The 19,374-nt window shown below is 36.0% G+C and overlaps 1 protein-coding gene across 8 annotated transcripts in view; it reads right to left on the bottom strand.

Moving 5' to 3' along the window:
* The window catches only part of NFIB (nuclear factor I B), a 220,993-nt gene that overhangs the window by 66,023 nt on the left and 135,596 nt on the right, over positions 1 to 19,374 (bottom strand). For all 8 annotated transcript variants that reach the window (XR_013170428.1, XM_077148172.1, XM_077148174.1 and 5 more), the window contains exon 4: positions 3,812 to 3,880. Coding sequence is in view for 7 of the 8 variants with exons in the window: in XM_077148172.1 (XP_077004287.1) it covers positions 3,812 to 3,880 (69 nt within the window). In the remaining variant the exon portion in view is untranslated. The remainder of the gene's footprint in view (positions 1 to 3,811; positions 3,881 to 19,374) is intronic.

Below are 19,374 nucleotides of genomic sequence, written 5' to 3'. Positions count from 1 at the left end.
CCACCTACACTGGACTTTAGAGAAAAATAAGGTATTGAAGGGATGTCATTCCAAACAGGGAGCTACTGCAAGAGCAAGGTCATGGACAGAGAGAATGGGCAAGATGGAAAGGTGAATTGATATCAAAGGATGGTGCTTATGAATACTTCATATTTTTTCAATGGGTTTTATCAGACTTTCAAATACATTAAAAAAGGAAAGTGTGTCCTGGGGCTATGGCAACAAAATTTTAAAGCACCCAAGATTTACTCTAAGAACAAACAGTGTACTTAATCTTTTTCTCCTAAATGCCTCAAGTAGAATATAAAGTTACAAAGGCATTGTAGATTTTCAGGGAAATTTTCTTATGAAGAATTTTGAATAAACATTCATTATCAACTGAATTATAATTTAAAATCAGGCAGACCCAGATTAAAACCTAAAATATTTTTTAAGAAAGTATGATAGGGAGCACATTTTTTTACTGATAAAAAAATCACTGACATACATAATGAATATCACTCTTTTCTCATGAAAAATTCAATACATCAAAATACACAAGATTGGTCTCAGCTCCAAACTTCTGGAGCATCTGTCTTTTGTTGAATTGTTTATTTTATGTAAAATACTTCAACCTTTTATACAAAAAATATTTCTTTGCAATGTGTAACTATGCCTGATGAGTTGAATTCTCTGGGTAGCTATAGTATAGCTATGCTTGTTGTGGCTTGAGCTACACCAGAGGTTAAAAAATGCAAGGTGAGAAACCCCACCGAGACCACATACTTTGACGTTTATTATTAGAACCCTGCTCTATGTGACACTGGAAAGCAGAGTATGTGTTTGAAGGAGCCCTTTGGGGGGGCTCAAAGAAAGAGAACACTCTTTCTGGCTTCCAAAAAGAGTATTGAATGCAATTCAAAGAAATGAGTTACTAACATAAAACTGACAAGTTGTATCTTATATATTCTATTTAGAATTTATAAAGCTCATGTAATATTTATGCAAACATTTGTAGTGTCTAGTGAATGTCTGTGGCTGGATATGTCAACACAGATTGCATAACAAGAAGACACTAGGTGTAATTTACCGTAAAATGATAATGGAAAATCTTCAGAAAATTAAAGTTTTTTGAATTTTGTGTTGGAAGGATTATTCCAGAGTATAAAGATAGCAGTAAAAATAATCAGCCTACAATCTTAAACGTGAGCACTAAAAATATATACTGTGCATTCTGACTCCTACAAATGGGAGATTACAGAAAGAAAAGAGTAATATTAAATATGGCCAAAACACGAAAACAGCATGCACAAAATTTATTTAATGACAAGGGGAATGTGTATGAGAACAGGAAGTTCCAGGCAGACATTTCTGTTTAAAAACCTCCAAAAGAACTTACATCAGATGCAAAGATCAGCATTAGCACCTCTCCCAGAAAGCTTTGAGGAAACTGAAAACTGCAAATCATGTTTAAGAGGCTGCCAATATCCTCTTAGAAATGAAGCACCAAAGAACCTCAGATTCCAAGGGTTAGAGGCCAATCCTTAATCTCTCTTATGGTTCTCCTCACTCCAAAAGCTAATTCTAAATCAACTTTTAAGATGGAGATAATATCATTCAACAGAGAGATCACTATCCAAAAACTGAATAGCTTAATTAGCTAAAGTCAACATGCACATTAACGGGTCATAGGATAGTAAAACCCTAGAGGACAAAAACCATTAACATACCATAAACCCTCAAGAAGTCAGAATATGTAATATACTGCATAAGGGTTGTGCTGACATTTATATTTACTTAGCAAACCCTTATTTCATAAACAAAGAAATTCAATTGTGTAAACAAGATTCTAATATGGATATATTAAAACACAGAATAACTTCTCAAGTATTTCAGAAACAGTTATTTGCATATGGAGTAGAAAATGTTTGTAGAATAAATTAACTAATGAATGAATATAGATAATTAATGAACTAATTACAAATCAGTTTGTTTGTTATAAGAAAGGAACTAAAACCTCTAAGAGATGACATCTGAATTCAAAATGAATGAATGAAGTGTGTGAAGTTTCATTCATTTCCATATTGCTACAGGAAGTTATTTTGATTTATTTTTCTATATTTGAAATTCAGAATTTTCCGAATAATATTCTGGGCTTTTGAAGGTTCTAATGTGGCTCTCCTCCTGCAGCACCTAGCATAATGCCACCTAATGAAGTATTGAATAAATCTTTCCTGACAGACACTCTACGACCCGTCTGGTGAGAAGGATGGGAACCCATCATGGAACTTAGAGAAAGACAAATTCAAGCAAACCTTTTTATAATGCCTCATAGCTGTAGCAGCACAACCTCTCCACTGAAAAGTGGTATAGAAAACACACACACACACACACACAAACCTTCAGTGTCTCCTTCCTCACATGATGCTGGAAGTGGTAGTAAATGAGTCAGGTATGTTCCTTTCCAAATTTAAAAAAAAAAAAAAAACAGTAATAAAAATGAAACTTTTCAAGTATCAGAAAATTTCACATATTGCATATTGATCTGGAAAAACACACAAGGCTCATTTACCTTGGTCAATGGAGTAGATCGGTAGCAAATACGTGCGGTAGAGTTTCTGGGATAGATACAGGATATCAAGCTTGGTCCAATAGCACCCGAAGGTATGCTATAAGGACTCATGACAGCAGTCTTTTGGGCATGCATTTACCACTCCAGAATTATACCAGAAACGACAGGTTTTGTAAGACCTGAAATGCCCATGTGTAGAACGCTTTGAGACACATGCTATTTGCCCTGGAAACTTCAGAATTCGTGGCTATTTGAGAAACTATACTTCAAAAAACAGTTACCTACTAGCCTGGAGACTCTTTACTGAACACAACTCTATAGCACCACTTATTCTTACACTCAGTAACTCACTTTTGCTTTGTTCTTTTGGGATCATTATAAGTCTTGCTCATGATCTGATCTAAATGAGAACCCGCCTAAACAAGGGCCAGAATGAATAACTTCTTTCCAAACTGGGACACTCTGTATGAATTATCAGGTGCAAGCATACAGTGAAAGCATACCCATCAAAGTTACAGGAATAGCTAAATCAAAGAAGGGAACAAAAAGAAATTAGTCACTTCCTTTGAAATAATCAGTGTGTTAAGAAATATTTGCACATGCTAGTTATAGGCAGAAGAGTTAATCGGAAAAACTTTCCCTTTATTTAGGTAGCTAGGCAGGTGAACTTACCCTGGAAAAATCTGATCCAGCCTGCCAAGAGCAGGACTCAGGTGAGGCGGACAGTTGAAAACAATTGGGCATTGTTTTGGATAACAATGCTTTCTATCTATATCCAACAACAATCTGTAAAGTTAATTTCTGCATCCCTCTAAAGTCTGAAAGCTAGTGTGCATATCCTGTACATCTCCAACCTTCTCACCACCACCAAAATGTTAGTAAAATGAAAAAGCACTTATCTACAGGAAACTTATGTGGGTTATCATAACAACATAGAGTACATTTAATTAATCCCACTTCCTTTGATATAAATGGCCATCTATGGTCACATAGAGAAAAGTGAATTAAATGCACACCAATAATAATCTTGTAGCACTCAGAACATTCAACAAAATATGTTTGTACAACAGAGAACGCAAATATTTTAGAAATTCAAATTCAATATATTTATTTATGACCACATAAAAAAATCTAAGGTTTTAAAAAATTCAAGTTTCCTATTATATGGTCACTCTTCATATTGTATGTGTTTAAGGTTTAAAATATGAACTATTTTCAATCAAACTGTATGATTAAATAATAAGAAAACAATTTACTTACTTCTGGATACCCTCACAAGTTCTGATACATTGAAGACTCCAGATTTTACAAAACTATCCTCAAGGTACCCTGAAAATAAACATTAACAGAGAAAAGAGCAACATAAGCAGGGAGCAAAATGAATGATTAAACACAAGAATCTATTTAAATGCGTTTAAACGAAAGGTTAGAACAAAATCCAAGTACACATACAACAAGAATACACAAATGCAAAACTCTTGTGAGTACAAACTGGGACCATTTAAACAAAAGCAAAATGTTTAGATACTAAATAATCTCTGAGAGAAACTTTTTTTTTCACTTTCCTAAATATTCAGGGCAATTTGTGTGGTTTTATTTGCCGTGTTCTACGCGTAGGGAAGGAAGGTTCAGAAGCTCTTTCGTTGAATGCTGCGTTCAATTCAGTAGCACCTGGTAGACTAAAGTCCACCCATTAAAAAAAAAAAAAAGGAAAACCACAACCACAATTAACACCTTGTTGGAAAGACTTCAAAGGTCTCTTAAAACCACTGTCTTTCACTTAAGGTAAAGACTTTCCCTTGGTCCAGGGTCATGGATAACACAAAAGCAGAACTTTACAGCAAATACTTTCCATCGACCTAATTTCCCACAAGTTTAATATACCCCAAGAGATTTCAGGGCTTCCCTCACCCTTATTACCACTCTCATGGATTCTCTTATTTCAAGGACTGGAAACATTTTTGGCAAATGGTTGTGAATCCAGGCCTCCATGAATTTCCGGGTTCTTATGTGGCCTTCAGACAGAAGACCTGTGTCCCAGAGTTTGGGAGCCTAGGAAAGTTCAGACCAGGTCAGTATCTGGTCAGCTAAGTCCAGGGCTAGAGAAGAAACACCAGTCATGTGCCCCAGGTTCCTGCCTATCTTTAGGAGGTGTAGTGGGAATGGGGTGGAAGGGGGAGTCTTGTTTATTCTCTGCTACCAAGGGAGAGAATAAAAATTGTCTAACAAATCTCAGGACCAAAATACTTCCAGGGAAAAAAAATCCAGATTCCAAGGTCTGGCAAGCTGGTGGATTTTTACATAAAACTTTAAGGCTGGCCAAGGTATTAGAGCTACTGCAGGGACATGAGGCACCGTAGTCTAGCAGCAAGGAATACTGAAGTCAAAGGGCTGGGATTTGAATCCCAACACCACAGTTGGCAGGTTGTGAAATCTTGGCCTTGTTAGTTAACTTCTTTATGCCTCATTCCTCATCTATAAAATAGAGATAATAAAATTACCTACCTAACAGAGTTGTTATGAATACTAAGTGAGAGAAAAACATAAAACCCATGGTAAGTTCTGATTAAATATTACCAACAAGTTAAGATTGGCCAGCTGAGCTATCAATCAGCCATGCTCTGGACTTCAGACAGCCCCAAATCATTTATAATTAAAGTTTTTAATTAGAAATTTTACCATGACAAAATTCACCACATCATTTCTAACTGTATAGAGCAAGAAAAGACAGAAAATCATTTAATAAGCATATATGCTTCACTGCTGTCAACTGAGTAACCAGGAGTGTCGGAACACTGTTTTATACCCACCCATCCACCCACCTTCATAGGGACCACAATGAAAGAAAAAATTACTAGTAATTATGAAATCTCATGGGCAATAAAGCTTAGGACTAACATGAAGTCATTACTCAAAAAATATATTCGTTTTCAAGAGGATAACAAAATGTCCCCATTTGATGCACTTCTATTTTAGGAAACTCCTACTTCTTGAGCAATTAATTTTTCACCAGATTATTTTCATTTTAGCGGCATTGAGAAACTTCTACGGAGCCAGGACTATATAAGGTGCTAAATGCCATGAATACAAAAAAAGGCACAGGCTCCCTTTGCATTATTGAGTTATAAGAGGTTTTTAATTTTCTGGACCACTGTAGATTATCACTGTATCCAAAGTTTTTTTTGTTTTGTTTTTCTCTTTTGCTGCCTTTGTCCTTGTTTTAAAATATAGCTTATTATACCTTATTTTATAGATGGCAAACATACTATGGTAAATATAACAAATATAAAGATTTTATCATGACTATAGCTCATATGCTTCACCAGAGAAGATTATTCATCATTACCCAATTGTTCTCTGGAGTTGCCTTCCCGCATATTTTTCTTACGCAGCTCCCTCTGATAAGAAGGCCCTCTTTCTGTACATCTTGCTCTAATTCTTCAAAGTTCAGCTCACCCACCACCAGCTTCACAATGATTCCTTCTCCTTCTTCTCCTACCCACTGGGAGAAATAATTTCTTTCCTCTGTACTCACATAGCACCTGGTTTGTCCTCATTTTACAACATTCGGCATATGCAGGTTTTCCAAGATATCTAATTTTAAATCTTGTTTCCCTTACTGAATTATCAGCTTGTTTACTCGGTGACTTGGCATTATTCATCTTCATATCACCAGTAATAACTAATCTGATGACCTATATATGCAGTGAGCACTAGAGAAGCATTTATGAACAAAATTTTAAAATTCAGTGAGCACTAAATAAACATTTAGGAACAAAATTTTAAAATTCATCTTTTTACAACTAGGTTACAACTTATATTAGCCATAACAATGTAGACATAGGTGGTTTAAGATATTGCAGGACAACTATGCTGACTCTTGTCATTCCCTAGAACTTGTCTATTTAGGAGTTTAGGCTTTGGGGTAGGATGGGAAAGAGCAATGCTGAGAATCAGCTTCTATTCCTGACCCGGTTGTGTGTTCATGTTTAACTTAAGTATTCAGTAGGAGATTACTACCAAGGAACCAGAGTGTTTATGGTTCCTTAGTAGTTATAGGGAGCAGGATCCCAGAGTTGTAAAAAAGAATGAATGAGTGAGTAAAGGGCAAACATTTCAGTATAAGTATATCAAATATATTATATATGATATATAATAACAATTTCAATATGTAGCTATAATCTAAAGTTCTTTTTCTTATTACTCTAATGTTTCCTTTTACATGAGTAACAGGTGATCATTTGCTCCTGTCATGCCCATCCCGAAGGAGTGGTGTGTGGGACTCTCAGGAGCCCAATCACAAAGGGTTGAGCAGCCACCTTAAAGCTAGTTTCTATCAGCAGGAAGAGAGCGAGTAGTCACCATGGACAAAATATAAAGATTCTCTCACAGAAAAAGAAAGGCAATTCAGAAAGCAGCAAGGTGTTTCCCCACTCTCCACCCCCAATACCTCAAGTTCCAAGGGAAGGGAATCCATGAGAAAAACTGAAAGAGTTATTTTACTAAAACTCTGAAAGGCAGTGCACAGGTTTCAGAACTCTTTGGCACTCACTGGACAAAATGCAACACCACAGGTCCCACCGGGCCACACTGCTTGAAGTATAGTCAGACTTCGGTGAAGGGAGAGTGCCCAAGTTCAAGCCACAATGCCTTGAGCCATGATACTAAGGCAACGAGGGGAGAGGGTGGGAATCAGGCAATGGGGTAGATCGGGAGAGGCCCCTGAGGAGAGGACTGCCACCCTTATGCATCTCTGCGTGTAGCCACAGTCTTTGCAGTGGACAGCCTTTACCCAAAACCAGAAAGAGTACGGGAAGAAATTGTGGATGACATGGTCTTGCATAACTAACAGTGCTTGCTCACAAGCCTACAGGAGATGCTTCTTGGGGACTCCAGGATAACAACTGAGGAGGATCTTACAGGGCAGTAGGAGCCTTGCAATGCTGTCATAGGTAAGACTCAATAAAATGCAGGTTTTTGTTGTAAACAAAACCTCATCTGTAACCCCCAGTTTGCTGGACCTTTCAGAAACATAGTTTTCCCATGTTCCATAGAACTGAGTCTAAGTAGCTCATACAAAAGGTCAAAGATCTTAAAGCAATTTGGAATTTCATGTAGTAAATTCACTTCATCTACCCAAGGAAATAATAAGTGTCTCTGAAGCAGAGCAGCTGCTTAATGGTTACACAGTCATATTACACAACAGCTTAAGTCAGGAAGAAAAGAACAACTCTGCCTTTATGTGACACTGTATTTACACTGCACGCGTGCTTTCTTAAAAATAAAATTGAGTAGGAAATAAAAACTTCTGCAAACTGAAAATTCTCAAAGGCAATTTCAAATTGTATTATTTTAATTTAAAAATTTTTCTTTAACAAAAGCAACAGTAAATCACTACTCAGAAGTTAATATAGTGTTTAACCTCCTTTACAAACAATAAGAGGGACACAATGGCATATCTAACTGTTAATATCTCAAATTATAATCAGCACCATTTGAATGTTATGCAATATTTACATAGAAAATCCAAAGGAAGACTGATAACGCTTGTTTTTTAAATCTACTGTGTTATAGTCTTGAAATTGAAAAATAAAAAGCCACAGAAAGCAGTTATTAAATTCATGAAAGCTGCCTTCAAACACTTAAAGGGCTATTAATGTAGGCAGTGGGTTAGACTTATTCCATATAGTTCCAGCAGTTGACTTTAGGCTCAATATACAGATTTTTCATCCAAGGAGAAAATTTCTCCAAAGGAATGTGAAACCTTACAAAAGTAATGGGCAAGGCACTGTGCTAAGACCTTCACAAGTATTAATTCACTTAAAGCCCACAATTAGCCTATGAGCCATGAAGGATTATTGTTGGCCATTTTACAGATGAGGAGACTGTCTCTCCAGAGGTGAGGAGTTTCCAAACGGCTGTAAAGTCTCCCAAGAGGAAAAAAAAGAATTCTCACTTCAGGTAGGAAGTTGGACAAGAGAGCTTCCGAAATCCAGGCCGATCTTCAGATTCTACTTTTTCACAGGGCTATTCTCCCACGTTAGTTTTCGTGCATTGCTCATTTGTACAAAAGAACAGATGGACACTAGGTGCCTCACAGGTGTTTACAGCCCTATGACTCCAATTGCTCACTTCCTACAACAGCATGTATAAGATGACCTAAATCCTTTTGTTTATGGGTGCAGGAGGGGAAACGAGACTATTCCACAGGAGCTCCTTGTCAATCTTCATATAACTTCAGATAGCAGAGTTGACCCACGGACGATTTTCTGACGGCGGTGTTACATGACCTAGCTCCGTCTATAGCTTCTCAACTATACTGTGATCTGTCCGTGGTGATGACTGGAAATTGTGATTAGAAATAGAAATGTTAATCATTGCAAAGATAATGACTCTCCACACAGCTACTGAACTCAGCCTACCGCTGAAGTTAAAATTCTACCAGTAATTTAGAATTAAATTTATTATTCAATTTGAAATGTAAAATTCTGAGGACTGATTTAAATGACTTGGAAAATCATTCAGTATTTCTTTCTAGTCATTGAAAATGTTCCTACGGTTATATATATATATATATATAAAAATATAAACATATATAACATTAATTATAAATATATATTTTTAATAAAATTGGGACCAAATTTAAATAAAATTGCACATTACTTTTTTCAAATTAACATTTTATCTTTATCTTTGGATTAAATATTTTTCAAAGGGTGATTTTAATGATTGCATAATATTATATTGCATGTCTGTATCATACTTTATTTAACTATGCTCCTATTGTTTGGCATTTTAGGTTATTTCCCATTTTTTTTAATATTGTAAACAGAACTGCAATTAACATCCTCATACACATATCTTTGTCAGCAATTCTCATGATTTCCTTAGGCTGGAGTTCCCAGAAGTGGAATTACTGGGTCAAAGAACATAAACTCTTTTAAAGCTCTTGGTACAAATTGTCAAGCTGTTTTCCATAAAGGTTTATGCCAATTTATATTTGTTAGGGGCAGGTCATGAGAGTGTCCATCTCACCACCCTGCTGCCAGCATTGCATATTGATAAAGATTTGTTTTTAATTATGGAAAGGTGATAGGGAAAGATACTATTACATTAACATTATAACTTTCATTTATTTAAATACAATGAAGTTGGATTTCTAAAAATACATACAGACTATTTCTCTGAATAGTACACTCAAAAATACATAATGCAGGAATTTCACGAGCAAGAACATTTTTTCCTAATAATGAGACTGCTTCTAGAGTTTCACAGTTAATTACAATGCTGGCTATTAACTTATCATTGATTTTCTTTCTTTTTTTTTTTCCCTTGCCATTCCCCCAAGAGGACTTTGCAAATACTTCTTTACTCACTCTTCAAATCACTCTGGGATTTATCGGGCGTCACACTGGACAAACCTACAAAATCTCATGCTCTATTCAAGGTTCTATGTACTTGTGGAGTTCAAGTAACCTGTCCATACAAGTTATATTAGGAAATGTACTAGTCAAAATGTAACATTGATTTTTCTCTTCTCATTTATTTCATTTATTCCTAGTTTTCTCAGAGTTTTAAAATGTTTTCCCATTAGAACTATTATTAAATATTATAAAATAGAAGTTCTGTTTCATATTCCTCCAAAGCAGGTTTTAATTATATGAAAGCAACTTCAGTTTTCCTGCAATCCTTCCTCACCTCATACGGTGCCCTGTTCTTTGAAGCTATACTTTTATTCTGTGACTTTTGCATATAAGCCCCTTCTTCTGAAAACATAGGCTGTTTTCTCTGAAGTTTTTTTCTAGCGCTTCATTTTCCAGATAAGTTCTGGATGTTGATAATGTAATCTTTCCCTTGCTCTTCAGTATGTTTTCACCAATCACACACTGTTGTGGTTGCTTTCTTTTTACTTAAAGGGTAGTCCATCCAGATTTAGGTTTGTGCCTCAAAGACATGCATGGTTTCCCTTGGCCACAATAAGTATGGTCGACAGCATAGGTTGAGAGCAAAGGTTCTAGAATAGGCAGGCTAGGATTACAATTTTTGATTTATCTCTTAATTTACTGGATAATTTTGAGTAAATTACCTAACTTTAATGAAATTTTTTAAATGATGATGATGATAATAATAATAGTGGCTACCATTTATTGAATATTTACTCTAAGCTAAGTATTTTAAACTGTACCTCAGTTCAATTTCTAGATTTCTTGTTTTATATCAGTGACTTTAAACTTAAACTCTTTAACTTCACAATTCCTCATTTGTAAAATGGGGTTATAATAATACTTAACTCATAGATTTGAGGTAAAGATAAAATAAGAAAGTGAATATAAAGTTCTGAGGGGTCAATAAAGGCTAATGGTAGTAGTTGTAGTTGTAGTAACAGCAGTTTTAGTCAAAGTTGACAAGCAGGGTGGCTCCTAGCCAACTCCCAGTGACTGATGAAGACTCAACTATAAGGGGTAGGCTGTTGGCCTTGCCGCGCGCCCCTGGATATGTAGAATTCTACCATGATAATGCCTGAAAACCCTCACTTTCCGTAATGCATGGCTACTGGAAGGGCAGATGGGCCCAAGTTTATAAAGGGCGTTTTCTATAGAGCTGAGGAGTTCGACCTCAGCCCAGAGTGGAGCATGTTTGAAGGATTTACATCAGGGAATGGACCGCTCCTCACCTTCTCTCCAGCCCCCATTCTTTAAGCTTGTTGTTCTCCAGCCTTCTAAATTGATACAGAAAATCTCCAAACTAGGGAATCAAGATTATTTTTCGTGAGATAGATGAAAAAGGTGCCAATTTTAAACTTCAATCCAACTACACTAGTCTCATAGTAAAATGATAAACCTCCATGATTCTAGCAAGAGGTTGTTCTTCAGTCTCTGTCTCAGTGTGGTTATAAAAAGTTTTACTTTTCATATATCCCCAAGTGGTTGTGTGAAGCCGAATTAGAAGTTAAGTCGGACATGCAGACTTTATATTGGATAGCTAATGATAATTATTTTGCTGTGTACCTGAAAAGAACTAGCTTTAAATTTCACTGCTCCCAATCAAAATTCTAGCAAGCACTTGTAGTAGAAATGGACAGCTATACTACAAATTATATGGAAATTCAAAAGGCCTAAAATAATTCTTAAAAAAATCATTACAAGGACATCATGAAGTAACAATAATGAAGGAAATATTCTCGTCTTGGAAAAAGGCAGATATATAGATTAATGAGATGAGCCAGAAGCAGACACACACATGGACAGCAATTGATACATGATAAAGGTAGTTTTGGCAAGTCAACGGAAAAAGGAAAGTATTGTAAACAAATGGTGCTGAACAACTGGATATGCTTATATATAAAATGAACATCCACCCTTACATCACAACATGTGTAGTCTTCCATGTAATGGAATACTACTCAGCAACAGTAAGGAAATAAGGTATTGACACATGCAACCACCACAGGGATAAATCTTAAAGCCATTTTGTTTAATAAAAGAAGCCAGACACACACAAAAAATGAACACATGCTATATAATATACCATTTATTGTATCTAAAAATATAGAAAATGTGAACTAATTTATCATGACAGAAAGCAGATCATTGGATATTTGAGGATGGGAGTCTAGCAAGGGACGAATTACAAAGCAGCCAGAGAAAACCTGTAAAGCTAATGAAAATGTTCCCCATCTTGATAGTGGTGATGGTTTTATGGGTGTAAACATATGTCTAAACTCATCTAATTGCATACTTTATGTGGTATACAATTTATTGTATGTCAATTTTGCCTCAATAAAGTTGTAAGGAAAAAAATCTCACCTCCATAAGCTAGTGATTGCTAAATATTCATAGCCAAATTTCCAGAAAAATAATATTTCTACATGACAAAAAGAATCACAAGTGAATCAGAAGTCATTTGGTGCAATCAGGAAATTTCTGAAGACATTTGACTTTTGCCAAGTCTTTACATTTGAAATTTCTAGAAAGGTATATTACAAGTTTCCTCATTCTTGATCATGTAAGCTCTAGCAACACTATAGTACAATAGAGTAGTTAAAAGAGCAGCAAAATAGCAGCAAGGAGCAATTCATCAGTGGGGAAAGAAAAGAAACTCAATCAATGGGAGACTAGGACACTGAACAGTAACTATAATAAAGCACTACAATTCTCACTCTGATATGTCCCTGCAAAATCCATCATCTGATTATGCTATGCAACACTGGGAGTCCATAAAGTCCACCAAACAGTCACCTCTGAGGATGTAGTGTACTTACACGGTAGGAAAAGATCACTGGACCTTATTTTTGATGAAAAACACCCTGCTTTTTTTTCTATCTTAGTTCAGCTTCTGAATATGAATATACAGTTTATTTAGACTATTATTTGCCCAAGCCTCCATTTCATAAATTTTAATCTCATCACTGTTGTCTACTTATTGAGCAAATATTTGCGAATAACAACATTGAGAACACAATTAGCAGCACTGAGATATATATGTATCTATATATTTGTATATATATATATATGTGTATACATCTGAATATCATTTAAAGGGGAAATGTAAGATTGCATATAGGGTAAAAGAACAAGAATTTTTAAAAATCCATGGAATTGCACTACACAACAGGGAACCCTAAGTTAGACCATGGACATTAATTAATAGCACTATTATAAAAATGTGATATCATCAATTGTAACAAATGTTCCACACTAATGAAAGTTGTTGGTGGGGGGATAGTGTACAGGAATACTGTACTTTATACATAAATGATCTGTAAACCCACAGCTTCTCTAATTATATATGTATTTGATGAGTATAGCCTGAGATTTAGGTTTAGAAAAAGCATGCACCGCTTACTTCAACGTGTTCAGAATCCAACAAGGGAAACAAACATGAGTGAAAAAGCAATGAAATAAGTGCAACTGTAAAACAGTGCAGAACCGAGGGTCTGGCGATGTCTCACAGAGGAGGTGATAAGGGATACAGACATTCTAGGGAGAGAAACAACATAAGCCAAGACACAAATGTGAGGCACATGGCGAAGACTAAACCTGAACGAAAACCCATGTGGACAATAGAAGGGTAAACAGGGGCCCTGCTGAGGACCGAGACTTCAGTCTAGGAGGGAGTTCTTGGAATCATATGCATGGGGCACGGAATAATATTTGAATCCTACAGAGAACACTGCAGGATATATTGGTTGGATTAAAAGCCGAGGCAAACATAACAGTGAAAGAGATTAGGATATTATTAAAATAATCTAGGTGATCTAGTTTAAAAGGACAGACTATAAATTTAAAAAAAAATAACAATACGAAAAGATTCAGCTTTGTACCAATGATCTTTTTTCAAAAAAAACATCTTGCTTTCCTTGTATTAGTTTGAGCGGCCTCATCTGTGCCCTCTTTCTTCTGTTCTAAGCGCTCTCTTCAAACAGCGCCTAGTTACTCCCTTCATCAAGCATCATCCTACACTATGAAAAGTAATGTGATTCACAGGCTATATGAGCATAAACCAGCAGAAAGCTAACCTTTTATTTTGTCCTGGTAGAAATTCTCTTTTACTCTTTGCTTGCTTATTCAGAAAATGGTGATCTGTTTAGAAAGCAGATCAATTTAGAAAATGACAAAAATACACAACACCAAATTTTGAAACTAAAAATTCTCTTTTTAAATATCCATGGAGCAGTTCTGTGTAGAGTGGGGGGGGGGGGAAGGAATATCTCAAATAGGGGTGGAGAATGAAAACCATTTCAGTGAAAACAGGAATTTGGACCTAGTTCTATTATAAAAAACAAAATAAAACATAACAATAAGGGCACAAGTTCCTTTAAAAGCAACATCCAAGTCAAAGACCCAAGAAGATTTGTAGCAACTAAAACTTTATTTTTCCCTTAAATTCTTCTACAGTCAATGACATTATTATGCAAAAGCCAAGAGGAGTCAACTACCACACAGAACTACCTGCTTAAATTATGTGATACTTAGATAGTCTTTCATAGTTATAGAAACGAAAAAGAAGAAATAAGACTAATGGGAGATTTGTCTAAATCCTTAAATCTCATTCTTCAAGCCTATGAGGTAGAAACAGTTTGAAACTCTGGGAGCTGTGCATGTGCATGTGCATGTGCATGTGTGTGTGTGTGTGTGTGTGTGTGTGTGTGTGTTTGTAATGGAGGTTTATCTATAATGTAGGTATATATACCTACACAATATTTTATTTTGTTTGTAATATATTACTATAGAATTGAACCCTCTTTCCATGCATGATGCCCTAATACGCATTTGGGGATCCATTGCTGTCTCTGAATAAGAAAATAAGTATAATAAGTTCAACTTCTGCAAAGTTCAGTGATTTTAACGGGTCTGGAGCAAATCCACTCTATCTGTGATACAGCATAATTCCAGTTTTCCAGCTGTATGGAAGAAAATGCTTTGCATTGTTAACTTGTAGCCTTATAGTGCAAAAGGAGACCTTGCAAATACAGAGAAAGAAAAGCAATCACACTGAGAGGAAACTGAAATGTAGGAGGTCATTGTAAAGAGACCTCAAGATACTTGGATGAAAGGCCAATCGCTACACCTACATGTATTTATGATTCTGACCCTCCCACTGGAAAAATCTAGACATTCAACAAAGAAGGAAAAATTTTATAGCAATGTCTTCTAAAATTAAACAATCGCAATCTATCTACATTCAAGTCCATAAAAAACTTTCTGGAACTAAGGAAAGGATAAATTAACTGCCTACATTAATATATTAAAAATTCATTTGGATTCTGTGTTACCTTAGGACAACATTCCAGTTACCATGAAACCCTGAAACACAGTTATAAAGTTAAGAGAAGCAAAAGCCTGAATAACTAAGTACAATGAAAGAGCTAGTTGTTTCTCCCACAGCACTGTGAGAGGAAAGTACTTATAGTATTACACTTGTGATTATATACCAAGCTGGTTCCTGTGCTGTACAAAGTCGGAACACGCAACACTTAGGTTAGAGTAAAGGAAAAGATGGGGATTCTTGAGCTCTAGCAACTGAAATCATTTGCAGTAGAAGAAGCTTCCTCCTTCATCTGTGCTCTAACCTGACAGCCCCGGACACTCCCCCAAGCTCATCCCCACTGAGAAACGGGTCCTCCGTCTCCTCACCTGCCCACTGTCCCATCCCCCAATGCCAACAGCCATCACAACTGTACCCAGGGGCACCCACTATGAGTACCAGGAGACCCAGATTTGGTCCTGCTCATGTATCTCAACACAGAGTCCTCATTTCTTTCTTTTCATGACAGCACAAACCCTGAACAGTTGGGAAGAGTCAAGACAAGAACAAACTCTCTCATTTTACCAAGAGGCAATATACCATAATAAACTGTCCTATTTACTGGGGGAGAGGGGAAGCAAAGAGAAAAGTACTAATAATGCAGTGGGATGACTATTGTTTTAAGGTTTTGACCCATGGGAATAAAAAAAGGTCTTAATCTATATTTGCAATAACTAATTGAGACCTGAGGCAAGTCACTTAACCTCTTTGCCCTGTTTTAAGCAAGGAAAGTGAAGAAGTTGGACTAGCCACCTATAAGTACTGACATCTGATGCTTTCTTGAGTAATGTTTCCAAGACTGTGTCAAGCAAAAAAGATACTGGACTATAATAGTAGATTACTAATTTGTTTTTTTTAATTAGCTGTCTAGTGGGGGAGAGAAATATATAAACAAAAGTTTATAAAATAAAGCAGCAATCATAAGGGAAGCAGAGATGTCTAACTCTGCCTGAGAGAGCCAGGTAAGATGCACGGAAAAGTTTGGACAAGAAGGTGAACAGATGTTTTTTAGGTGAGTACAGCAGTCTGGGCAGAGGAAAGACCATATCCTATGGAAGATGGGGAAGGAAGAGAATCTGGTGTCTGATGTCAAACAGCATCTAAAGCCATGACTTAGAATATGGCCATATTAAGTAATGAGCCACCAGAGGCTTTGAAACAAGTTGGCTTGTGTTTTATAAAGTATATTCACATAAGGAAAGAATGGGGAGAAAACAGAGACAATTAGAAGGTCTAGATTTCATATAAGAAACAGTGTCTAGAGTTCAAACAAAGGTAATGGAAACTGGAGAATGGGGGAGGATTAGAGTGCTTTAAAAGTGGAATATGAATAACTGCGTGAATGATAAATTAGAAAGCAGATTCCTGAGGAAGAACACAGGAGTTAGTCTAACCAAGAGTGTTTGGGTAGATTCTGGTGGCACCAAGATATCTTATTCAGGAATAATAACAAAAAAAAGTGTGTCCAGCAGAAAAGAAAATGAATTTAATTTTGGAAATGTTAAATTTCAGTGATTCCAAACTGTTTTCCACAGGGGCTGCACCATTTTACATTCCTACCAACACTCTCAATGACCCAGACGTTCCACCCCAAAATATGTACCTCAGAGAACTGAAAGCAGGGACTTCTGCACACAGATGTTCACCGCAGCATTGTTCACAATAACCAAAAGGTGGGAGAATGGATAAACAAAATGTGGTACATCCATTCAACAGGATGTTATTCAGCCATAAAAAGAAATTAAGGGCTGGCACATGCTACTATATAGATGAACCCAGATGACATCATGTTGAGTAAAATAAGCCAGACATAGAAGGACAAATATTATGATTTCTTTTACATGAAATACTTAGAAAAAGTAAATTCATGGAGACAGAAAGCAAAATAGTGGTTACCAGAGGTGGGGAGAGGAGGAAATGGGTGTTATTACAAAATGAATATGAGTTTTAAGGTGGGATGATAAAAATAGTCTGAAAATAAATAGTAGTGAACATTCTACATGAACATGAACATGTATATTGTCAATATACATAATATATCAAAGAATTTTCCACTTAAAATGGTTAAAATAATTTTATTCTGTGTATTTTGCCACAATTACAAACAAATAATTTTTTTTTAATTTTTTGAATTACACATAGGATATCTAGGGGACATGTCCAAAAAGTAGTTTGATGCCTGGGTCTGAAATATCAGCAGAGAGATCTAATCAAAAGGTATATATTTGGGAATAATTTTAAATGATTATACTTAAAAATCACAGGAGGCACTGAGAACATATGTCAGACCAAGGGCAATAATCTGATTAAGGAGAGGGAAGAAGCCACCATAAACCGCTAGAAAAAAAGAGAGAGATTACCTATAATACCTATATTGTCTGTATTACCAGGAAAAGGTCCTGTTTTCAAGGGCAAGATATAAGTTTCAGGTTAAACTGAATCAAATAAATGCTCGAGAATATGGAAGCAGGAATAGAATGGAAAGAAGCCATTATACTCAGCCCTTAAAGAAGTCATATATTTAATGATAATCATTTCAGTAGGGACAGGAGAAACCAAGACATAATTTCAGAGTCTTTTATGTCAAGTCAGAAAAAGAAGAGACAGATGGAGTGTTTGGTTGTATGAATGAGGGGTAAAAACGATACCTTTCAAAAAAAAAAAACAAGAAATAAATTGCTAAGAAAGAGTCAATAGAATACGGGAGATGTTCACAAAGGGCCAGGGAGAGTAAGGGACAGAGAAATGGGCTTCAGCGGAGGCAGAGACGCTGAACACTTCAGAAAGTAGAAACACTATTGAAAGGCAAGTGGGAAGATATTTATACAATGTTAATACAAGGGCTGAGAGATAAACTCTTGCCAGGAGGGGGAAAAAAATCTCTAAAGACACATTTGTATTCTCTCTGACAACTATGTAACAAAACGTCACTCCACCTCTGCCTTTAATGCCAAAAGGCCCACAACACAATTTGCTATATAAAATTTACAATTCACTTCCACCTGGAGACTTCAAAACATTCATTTCTTCTGCCTCTTTTATATAATCTCTAACATTCTATTCTTATGTGTCTTAATTTGCCTGTGCTTTTGTCTATGTCATCTTGTCTTTAGAAGAGCACACCACAAAAATCTGACATAGTTCTATTTGGTTCCACATGAAATGATACTTCCTGCAGGAAGTCTTCCTCAACAAACAAGCTGGAAGAAAAAATAAGGGAGAAAATGCTCTTCACTTTCATCCAACACTTGCTACTTGCTAGGTATCCTCTTCCATTTGATCTCCTCAACTGATGTGGCTATAACTGAATGCACTGAGTTTCAGAGAACTAACTGACTTTCTTGTGTCCTCATGGCCCTTACGGTCTTGGCAAAACAGGGAGCTTTGATTCAGGGAAAATTAGTAATTCTAAAGTTCATGCTCTTTTTGCTCTACCATGTTCCCTAAAATGATTGGAAATGGTATTTAATGCCTATGATACATGAGTTTTGGCAGTAAATAATATTTAGTCTTTATGTAAACATATAATACCTATTTCTTGAAAAAAAGTTTGGAGAAAGTTAAGGTTCATGCGTGACGGACATTTTAAAATCTTCTGTAGCATCTAGCATAATGCAATGCACACAGTAGATGTTCCATAAATATTTGTTAGCTGATAAATCCATCAATAGACAACTCTTTTGGGATTATTTTTGTTTTTGATGTGGAATGGTGCAAATTCTCAACTCCCCAAAGGCACATGACTGTCTCAACTCCTCATTTTTAGCCGACTCATCCCACATGCCATTTCCTGAAGTGAATTTAATTTTGAACTCAGTAACGAGTGGGCACTCAATATTATTTGTTACCTAATGGGACAAATAATTGTGATAATATGGAAAAATTGCCTTTCATTACTTTTCGGGATATTCTTAAAATGTCTTTTCCCCCCCAAATTAAATACTACAAGAAATCAGGCTGGAAATATTGTAGGAACTGGGCACAGTGCCAACTGCCATAGAGATCAACCTTTGAGG

Source organism: Tamandua tetradactyla, chromosome 2, assembly GCF_023851605.1.
Source record: "Tamandua tetradactyla isolate mTamTet1 chromosome 2, mTamTet1.pri, whole genome shotgun sequence".
Classification (NCBI taxonomy): Eukaryota; Metazoa; Chordata; class Mammalia; order Pilosa; family Myrmecophagidae; genus Tamandua; species Tamandua tetradactyla.
Note: the sequence above shows the minus strand (reverse complement) of the source record. Positions and strands in the feature narration are given on the sequence as shown.